A 10220-nucleotide genomic window follows, 5' to 3' on the forward strand; every position below is an offset into this window, starting at 1 on the left:
GCACCATGGATGAAGCTTTTCTTTTAAACAGGAAAGGGAATTAATAACTTTTGTGTTATTAATTATTGATCCTGAATGCTCAGGTCAGCACAAAGCAACTCAGTCTACAACTAGCATGAGAAGCATCTCTGATAACTTACTACATGTCCTAAATGAAGCAAGCTACACTGCACAAAAGCACTCTTCATACCAACAGAGTCCGTGGGGTGTTAGTGAGTAGCAGCTTGTGCTCTGAAAATTCACACCCGTTTTAACTCCACAATAGCTTGCTCATATAGACATGCCCTCACTTTTCAAGCTGTTCTTGGCAGGATTGGACACCGGTCCAGAGAACCTTGAAACTACAAAATTACAACTACAAAACTGGAAGAATATGAACTTTTTCCTGCTGGAGGGTTGAGGAAAAAAAAAGAAATAGAACATATACAGTGTATTGAATGACAACAAGACAGAGATAAGCCCCAGATAGAAAGATTTTGGAGACACTTTATTTGACTTAAATATCCCAGGTTATTGCTCAGCCTGCTGTCAGTGTCCGACAACAGAATACACACTTATTTTGCAGCAACCTTGGTTTCCTTTTAAATCACGACACCTTTATTTATACTACAAACATCAGAAATGTTAATTGCATTGTACTAAATCTCTTACTAAACAATTAGTATCTTGAAAGTGGGAAGTGTAAACTTCAGCAATTTTTTATTATAAACATTAGCAGTTGAATAAATAGCTTTCTATATCCAAGTGCCTACAAAATAAAACACTCCTTCAGCTTTCAGCCGTTTCCGTATGATGTATAGTTGTCCAGCTACCACACAGTTCAACTCTCAGTCCGTCTCTGTCTCTGTCGCATTACTTCAGCATGTGCCTTGCTCTTGGCTCTGTTTGCTTCATACTGCAAGACAGACAGGGAAATAAAATGTCATTATACTTAAAATGCAGAGTGGGTTTATCACTCAAGAAGGGAATCAATGTCTTTGCTTGACAGACGTTATTTTTGCAGTGACAAAAGAACCTGCTCTTTTTGTTTTATCATCTCAATATACTTTGAAATTAACATTTGTTTCATAATAAAAAGGCTATTTTTGCAGGCTGGCATGAATGTTGAGACTTAACAACAACATAATTGTAGACAGACTTGAGGATATGAGGCTCCTGGAGGAAGCTAACTACCCAGCCATCTTGCATACAATAAAGTTGTAATTGGTTCACATCTCCTTAAAACACACAGGTGGTTCATCTGTGTAACATCTGAGCCCAGTTCCAGAGCACTGGGCCAGTCTAATTTAAATGGTCAGTCTAGGATGGCATGTATCTGGATCACAAAGCTGTCCTCTTCATAATCTATAGTTTATATCCCTCAATCCCTCAGTGGGTTAATTGCTTTGTGTCTATCTACTGACCTATTTAATCCACCTTTGCCTGTCTCATCAGTGCCTCCCTCCCACTATCCTCCATTTTTAAATTCCCTTTTACTGAGAACACCTGCTTTCTGCAACCCCATTCTCAGCATCTAAGGTAGCCTGTCACCTACAAAAGCTACACCTCTCTGAACCAGTCAGTTCCTAAAGTGCCACCCTGCCCTGCCTTCTTTATGAAACTTATGTACATTTCTGGTCCATGTAGATTGATCTCCCATCTGAAAAGGGAACATGAAAGAACAAAGCTGTTGCATTTTGCTATAGACATTCATAGCTTATAAGCGTGCCATTAGTGGCTCATGGGCTGAGCAATCCCTCAGCTCATTCTGAAAGTTAAAGGCAAGCCACCTTCCTCCCAAGATGGGCCTTATTATAACAGAATCTCATCAACCTGACAGTAAAAACCTTGTGTTTAGCCTACAATGACCCTGCCAGAAGCCTAGGGAATTGCCCATGGTCTGGACAGAGCCAGAAATAACCTCTATACAGTTGTGCAATCTGGAATACATACACAAAAGGCACACTCAACCCAGATACAGAGGCTGTCCAGAACAGGAAGTCTTAAAGACTAACTCCAAAGTGGACAAGGCATAGTAAAAATCAGGTAACAATTTATGTTAATACACAACTGCATCCTCAAGATTGTTGCATTCCAGGGTTCATTCACATTTTAAGTGAACCCCATGCACAGCTACTCACACAACACTCCTAGAATACCCTGTACCCCAGAAGAGAAAGGCTGTCCCAAATTAAAGAATTGGGGATGGAAGACTCAAGCACTGATTTATGGGAAAGAAATTAGAACTGAAGTGTGATGTAGCAAAGTCATAAGGCCACACATGGTAGCTACGAGGATTCAAAAAACACGAACACGGCACTTTTGGGGGAGAACATTTAGGGTGACTAGAGGAGCACAACAGAATCAAAATTATGACTGGAAATCTTGAGCTGAACAAAGACAAATGTCTTCAAAGCAGGAAGTTACCTAACAGGAGACAGACTGCTGTGCAATGCCTGCCAAGGAGACGGTCAAAATTCTTGCCCATGAGACATTCAAAACTAGACCAGACAATGGCCTTAAAGATGCACTGCTGGCTACAATCCTGCATGAGCACAAGTCTGGACTAGATGACCTAATAGCTCTCTTCTACCTCTGCTTTTTATCAATGGACCCAAGCCATTTCTTTTTTTATTAAGGGTTTTGTGGGAAGTAAGAGGTAGGGGACGGGGGAAAAGAGGGAAACATTAATCGTTTGAATGACTGCTTGCTCTCACAAGCTTTTCTAACATCCAAACAATTAGTTTGCGGCTACAGAAGCTTACAGATATTTACATATTTCCAATATATTTTTAAAATTGGATCAACAGGACTGCAAATTAGCCTAAGCTTTACTTTTTAGCTCCTCTATACCATGAAGATTATACAGCAGAAATCACTACACAGATCATCTAAGTCTACAGTTATCTTGTCAGGCAGACTTCAAAACATTTTTGTTTAGTTAACAATGTGTAAAGATCTTACCTTGGGGCCCCATATTCTGAACTGTGCATCTCTCTCAGCTCCGGCTAGGCTTGATATTACTACTTTTCCTAACATTAAATCCTTTTGAGATCTAAAGAAATTTAAGTCAAGGTACACTTTGCCCTAGATTTCAAATGAAAGTAACTCCTGACCTGAAGGAAAGCACGTGCATGTGATTTAACCACACACCAAAGTATCAAGGGCAAAAAATGTATAGTTCTCTCTGGATGCTGTCCTAAGAAGGATTCTCCCAGAACCTAGCTTCAGAGCTAATGCTACACTACCTCTTACTAGAAAAATGTTTAGCTTCCCCAAAATAGGACTGATTGAAGTGGTTAAAGCAAAGTGCATTTATATCTACAAAATGTCAGACTGATGCTATCTGAGAGACTATTACATGCAAGTGGTATTTGAGCAGATAAATCCCACTTTACACATGATTTCCCCTTACACAAGATGTACTTTCCCTCTTCTATAAAATGTGAGGGGGTCTGAAGGGACACAGCTTCCTAAGTGAAGGAAGACCAGTACCAGATAAGTTACATTTTGAAAAGCCAATGGCAAGTTATTAACTAGGATACAGTTGAAAGCTCTTTTGAAAAATTAACTGAGGCCTACTTCAGCAGATCTCTGTTCAAATTTTATATGAGATTACTATAACCAGCTATGGTGAATCCACACCTCACTTGAAATCAACTGAACCTTTGTACTTTTCCCACATTGCAGAATATTATGGCAAATACTTTATTCAGTGTTGGCTTTTTACATAGCACACTGCCTATATTTGGTTGCCTGCCACTTTGTATTTGTATTTTTGCTTAAAAAGCAAAACCTGATGAAAGGTTACATTTTCCCCTATTAGTATAGGCTTCTGATTCACACACTTTCTGGAGCAAAAATTGTTTGCTTTGGACATTATTGCAATGACAGAGTACAAGTTAAAGTGAGAAAGAAGTCAATAGAAGAATTCATAAATGGTTTGAGCGCCAAAAAGCCCACAAAACCACAACTGCCAGATGTCAATAATATGGAACAAAAAAGAAAACCATCTCTGGTATAGTCTTTAGAGTCTGCTGCTTCAGCCAGCTGGTTTTCTATGCCCTCCTGCTGTCCATTTATATTCACCACCTGAAACTGTAGCACATACTCTGTTTAGAAAAAATATGTTAAAATTGTTACCCAACTACTCCAGTAAGCCTTTGGTCCTTCCAGGGACTTTACAGTGATGCCTTTATATCGCTGTAGTCATAGTTTGAAGAAGTAGATATCACACAAACTTCCAGGAAATGCAATATGTGAATATTCCAATGAAAGAAAAATAATCATAACTATACAGGAAGGCGATCAGCATACCATTTTCAAAGATTTTTACATTCAACATTTAACCCCTCCCCTCCGCCCTCTCCCATTTTTTCAAACTGTAGTATAAAGCTATTTGAGTCAAAGCTGATGAAGTGCAACTTGACTGATAATGAAAAGCAAACATTATTTGTCCAGCATTAGGAATTCAGAGTCTTATTTTCAGATTCTGGCTGCCAATTTGGCATCTGCAACTGTGTGCACAATACTCCATGTAAACAGACACTACCACTCCACACAAATGCTGCATGCATCAATTGTATCACATGAATGACAATTACAGGCTTAAAGATCAGTTTATAGCCCATTTGACAATTTGCCACATATCTTCAATCTTCTAATTGTTTAGTCAAGTTTACCATTTTCTTGCATCTGCAGTGCAATGCTGCAAATAAGCAGAGAGCTTAGCAGGAACATTATACCTAGAGGATCATCTAAGAGTCCACTTCAGCAACTCACTGAAGAGTTTCACTGCAGTTAGGGAGACTTCTCACATTAAGTGCTATTCCAACAGAACTAAACCACTGCCATTTATGTTAGGCAATGTACAAACATTGTGGTCCTATGAAAAAGGGAAGATGCATTTACTCCAATTTTTTTTTTTAAAAACAACAGTGGAATATGAATTTGTTACTGCAAGTTCAAAATTGTATTTTGCATTTGATTTTGTTAGTACTACTGTGCAAGGAAACAGATTTTTAGATACCTGTCTAATTTTGGGTTCACAGGAAATCTTTGGCCAATGTTTAAAAACCAACACGCACAAGGAGTGGAATGGCACTGCTTATTAACATATCACGCCAAGTAGTCTTTGTCTACATGGCGTGCACTCAGGCTATATTAACATTTCTGCTGAAGAGGGACCAACAGAATGCAAAACACTTATGCAACAGCAAGATTGCCAATCAATACTAAAAGACCAGGGGGACTATACAGAAAAGGAAGAAATATTTCTGTATTTTTGATTCAGAGATGTTTCTGAGCAATTCCTTTATGCTACACCCAAGTGAAAGGTGGTAAAAAAGACAGATCGTTCCCTTGTTTTGTACAAGATGTTGTAAAAATGTATTTTCTAGTTTTGACAAGTGCTTTAACTGGATCTCTCTAAAAAAGTATCAAAGCAAGGCCACTTATGGAGCAACAAGATCAGCACAGGCAGACACCAAAAACCTTAAAGAGCTATGCTGACTTCAGCAAGTTTCTTTGGGGCTCAGGGACCTGCCTACAATTATCCATTTCCAGGACCTGGCCCATACAATTAATTACTAGAACAAGGCTGCCAGAGAGGCCTCTACTCTACCTTACCTGTGCAGCTGGGTCTCAACCGTGTCTCTCACTATGCACACCTACAACAGGCCTCTCTCACAAGGAATGTAGGCTTGAGTCTCACCCATGTCCAATTCAGGATGGAAGCAACATTACAAGCTAATTATATATTTTTATTGCACTAAAGAATCTGTACTGTCACTACTCACTCTAATATAACCTTAAAAAACTTCAACTTTTTAAGACTTGCCTTTTAAATTAACAACTTACCTCTTTCTTTAAACATTTCCGCATCTCCCGGTCAATGTCGTTGCAATGGCCAAAAAATTTCAGAAAGTTGTGCTAGGAATGTAGAGGAAGGGAGAGAAAAACAATTTACCATCATTCAAAAGTTTGTTTACAAAGCATTAATTTATTAGAAATGATACCTGTTTTCTAATCTTCCTTCCCTTTCTCCTTTCCCCGCCACCTTAAAAAAAAAATGATGCTGAAAAACCAGAAAGCCAAAGCTACTTCCTTCAGATGTTTTGCTGCCCATTCAACTGCTTTTAACTTTGCTGGAGACGAAGGTGTTGAACAGTAGAATCAGACTTTAGATATGCAAACTGAGGACAGACCCAAACTTAAGAGCTCACACATTTATTAACCTGGGGGCCAATCCTACAATACTGACATACACAAACAGTACATCTATCTCCAGTGGAGCGGCTCACGTGGGTAAGGTAACTCCTCTGATTCCGAGACTCCAGAGAGGCCTGCACCATCCTGGAGGTGATGTGCTCAAATCTCCAGGACAGCAGCAGTTTGTACTTACCTTTCTTGAACACAGACATGGCACTACAATTTCAGACCAAACTGCATGCACCTCCAAGTGGCACAAAGAACGCACTCGGTGTCCAAAATGTGTGAAGTGGCTATATTGACAGATTGGTATTACACAGATGAAGACAGCCCAAATCAGGGAGTACAGAATCCCTGACTACAGTTTAGGTCAGCCCTAATTTTTCAAGTCCTGGACTTGGTGAATCAGATGAATCTACTCTGGTCAGTAGATAAGGACATGAGAAGTGCTATACTGGGTCAGCCCAATGATCCATCTAGGCCAGTATTCTGCAGTGAACACCAATGCAAATAATTCATTTAGCTTCTCTGCTATGCTGAGGTAAAGCTTTCCCATTTCAATTCCAATTTTCAACATATATTATGTTTTATTGTTTTCAATATATCAGGTTGATCGTTCATTTTACAAAAAGTAGTTTTGAGTGAAGAACTCTAAGCTATTGAAAACTCTCTTATTTCTACTTTCATCAGAGGCAAACTTATTTATGCTCGTCTACCATATAAGCAGACACACGGATTTATACAAATAAGGGCTGGAAGCGTCTCTAGGCAAGAGAGAATTTGGGCCAATAGAACATTTTTATGGCACAGTTACAAACTCCTGAAAATAGGACTGGCTTAATGAAGATGCTGACAGATACTTAACTGTAGTGGTCCTATTATTAGCTTGTTTATAACTTTACTTTATAAAGGGCATCAGATGACAACACATACTGCAGCAATTGCATGCAATAAGCGGTCACTCTTCCCAGTTGTACGCTATGCAAGCCAGTCTTGTTTGAAAACATTTCCATTTTAGCTAGCAGTCATTTCTTAATATAATAGCAGCCTCCTCTACTTGCATATTAATTTTGGTGTGAACTCCCACCCAGCCCTACTCCGTTCTTCCAAAAATGCACTAAAAATGAGCTGCAGCAAGCTAGCTCTCTCCTCAACCTGAAGAGAACAGATATTCATGCAGAGCATTTAAAATGCCGTCATTCACTCACACTGTCTACCTAAAGGCAATTCTTATATAGTTCACAGTGTTTCTAGATAAGAAACTCACTTGAAAGTCAGACAGAGTTAATTCACTAGAACTGGAAGGGTACCATTCAAGGGAACAAAAATGCTTGCAGATTCGGTAAATATGTGGTTAGTTGCGCTGCAAGACGCTGGTCATTCATGCTGTTACAGGATTAAATTAATTAGGAATCACAAAAATATCATTAGTCAAGCCTGACTCCTCTCAAATAGTTTAAGAAAACATTGATTGTAGACTTCTCTACAAAAGAGGGGGGAACAAAAAAACCCCAAACAAACATCCAGAAAAATCAATCATGCATTGCAGCTGCAGGTATAATATCCCTGAATTGGATCCCCAAAGTCTGTATAAGGCTAAATATTACAATCTGCCTGACTTGTAAAATTTAACAACAGCAAACACCATGAATGGGCAAACATTTAACATATAAACTGAGCATGTAAGGATGCAAGTTTTCTTTGTACAGGAGTGCAGTATTAAAGCACTAGAGACATTTAACAGACTAAAAATTAGATGTCAGGTGATGCAAGTATAGAAACATACTTTAATTTATTGGTGTCTGTTTAGATTTAGTTAGAGGACAACAACCAAGTTATACAGTATGTAAATATAGTCATACTATGTCATAGGAGGCCAAACATCTTAACCCTTCTAGCCACAAGAATATGATTGTGGCTAAGAGCTGCAGAACACAATAGATTTAAGATGTGCATCCCCCACAGGACCCCAGCTCAAATAATTTGTCATTAAATGACTTTTTTCAGCAGCCAAATTTAAATTGCCCAGGAACAGCACAAGGCTTGTAAACCCTGGTTTGGCCACCCCTGCTGTCTGTACACACAATTAGCAGGTTAGAATGCTACGGATTACCTTGCATAGGCTTTGGCCTTGCTGAATTAACAATTTCAACAAATCAAAGGCCAACAAAAACAGCAATCTCCTACTACTTTTTTTTTTTATTATTTAAAGCATTGCATGTCTAGAATCAGTGTTAATCATTTTTTTTCTGCTGTAGGAACACCCAAACTATTTTTAATCAAATAGCACAGAAACACTTCTGTGCAGACACAAGTAGACAGATTCAACAACTTCTATTCTAGGAAATCTGCCAATTTAGTAATAAAGTGTTATCTTTTGCAGTTACTACATTTAAGGTGGTATGAAACAGGAAAAACTTCATTAAAAAAAATTATGGATTGGATGAGCTGGCTTCTGCAGCGTACTGCAATACATGTCAAGTGTCCACACTAGTTAAAAATTTTAGCAAAGATATAATATGAAAAGATATGTATACTTTCCATATAAACAGTCTTAAATCAAGGTAATCCCAGAATAAAAATCAATGGATTATGTCACCTCAGTGTGTATTATTATTTTTGCACCTTGTACGAGATGAATAAGTGCCTTGCAACAGAGATAAAACATGATCTGTCCCAAGGACCTTACAGATTAATTTCAGATGCAAAGATCAGAGTCACAAGGCAGTAGGGGAAGACATCAATAAAGCCGTGTAGTTGTATTCGCCCAAGGCCAACATATGACAGAATACCAAAGATTTTAATATAGTCTTATAAAAATAATGTTTATTATTTATATAAACAAATAAAAGGGTTTCCTGTTTGTTTGTTTGTTTGTTTGCGTGCTTGCTTCTTTTTGGCACCATAGAAGGAGTGGGCCTTCAGAAGACATTTTCAAGAAGTGCAAATAGTGAGGTTTTGTGGACTAACTCAGGAAGTTGATTCTCTATTTATGGAGAAGAAAGTACAGGGAAGAAAGAACAGAGAAAGTTATATGACAAAAAAGGCAGGGAAGCTGGCGATACTTGCAGGGTGGTAGAGCTGACATAGCAACATGTAAACACTCTATTAGTTGAATCATGCATTTATTTATGTAAAAGGCAAGAGCCAGATGAAAGAAAGGGAGTGGATTCAGAAAGAAAGGGAACACCAAAGAATCAGAGAGGAAGAAACCCAGACTAGCAAAACGTAATTCAAGGGAGAGAATAAATACAAAACCAAAAGGAGTTTGGAGGCTATGAATATTATCAGCCCTTGACTAGGAGCAGAAAGAAAGAAAAAAAAAGTGAATCAGGAAAGGAATGGCCATAAATTGTCTCTAAGCACACTCTCCAAGACCCACTTCCTGTGCTTTCAGATCCATCTCTCCTACGTCTGGCTTTAGAGGTCTGTACAAAAAAATACTGATAGGGAGCTAAGCATTAGGAGGAAGTTACACCCATGTGTTTCCGCAGACTGCAATGACAGAGGATGAGAACCTGCTGTGAGGTGAAATTGCCCTATGCACCTTGGTTTTCAAGAGACACCTTAGAGCCCAACCGAAAGGACTTGCAGCAGTGGTGGCGTGTCTGACTGCATTACGTTATACAGGCAGCCACACTACTTCTGCTACAGTTCCTTCTCAGTGGGGCTCCACGTGCCCCCTGAAAACCCAGGCACGCAAGGCAATTACATCCCAAAGTGGCAGCAGCTTGGAGGGACATGCCACTGCCACCAGGTAGAACTGCCCCACACATCTCTATTGTCAAGAGGCACACTGGAGCTGAACTGGAAAGAGCTGAAACAGTGCACCTGCCTGTGTAACATAATGCTGGCAAGCATGCTTTTCTACTCTACCTGTTTCTCAATTCAACTCTGCCATGCCTCCTGAAAAGAGGCGTGTGGGACAGTTCCCATCACTTTGCAGGCCTCTGTTTCCAGATGTCATGCAGGGTCAGACCGGCAAGGGCTGCAACAAGAGTGAATGCTCCCACCACAGCTGCTTCCCCACC

The 10220-nt window shown here is 39.3% G+C and overlaps 1 protein-coding gene across 3 annotated transcripts in view; it reads right to left on the reverse strand.

Moving 5' to 3' along the window:
• Positions 1-446: 446 nt before the first annotated feature.
• CMC2 (C-X9-C motif containing 2) overlaps positions 447-10220 on the reverse strand; it is a 32305-nt gene continuing 22531 nt past the window's right edge. For all 3 annotated transcript variants that reach the window (XM_006027423.3, XM_014521693.2, XM_014521691.2), the window contains exons 3-4: positions 5839-5910; positions 447-895 (exon numbers count right to left, since the gene is read on the reverse strand). In XM_006027423.3, the coding sequence (XP_006027485.1) occupies positions 821-895; positions 5839-5910 (147 nt within the window). In that variant the 3' untranslated portion in view covers positions 447-820. The remainder of the gene's footprint in view (positions 896-5838; positions 5911-10220) is intronic.

This window comes from Alligator sinensis, unplaced genomic scaffold (genome assembly GCF_000455745.1).
Source record: "Alligator sinensis unplaced genomic scaffold, ASM45574v1 scaffold119_2, whole genome shotgun sequence".
NCBI classification, from domain to species: Eukaryota; Metazoa; Chordata; order Crocodylia; family Alligatoridae; genus Alligator; species Alligator sinensis.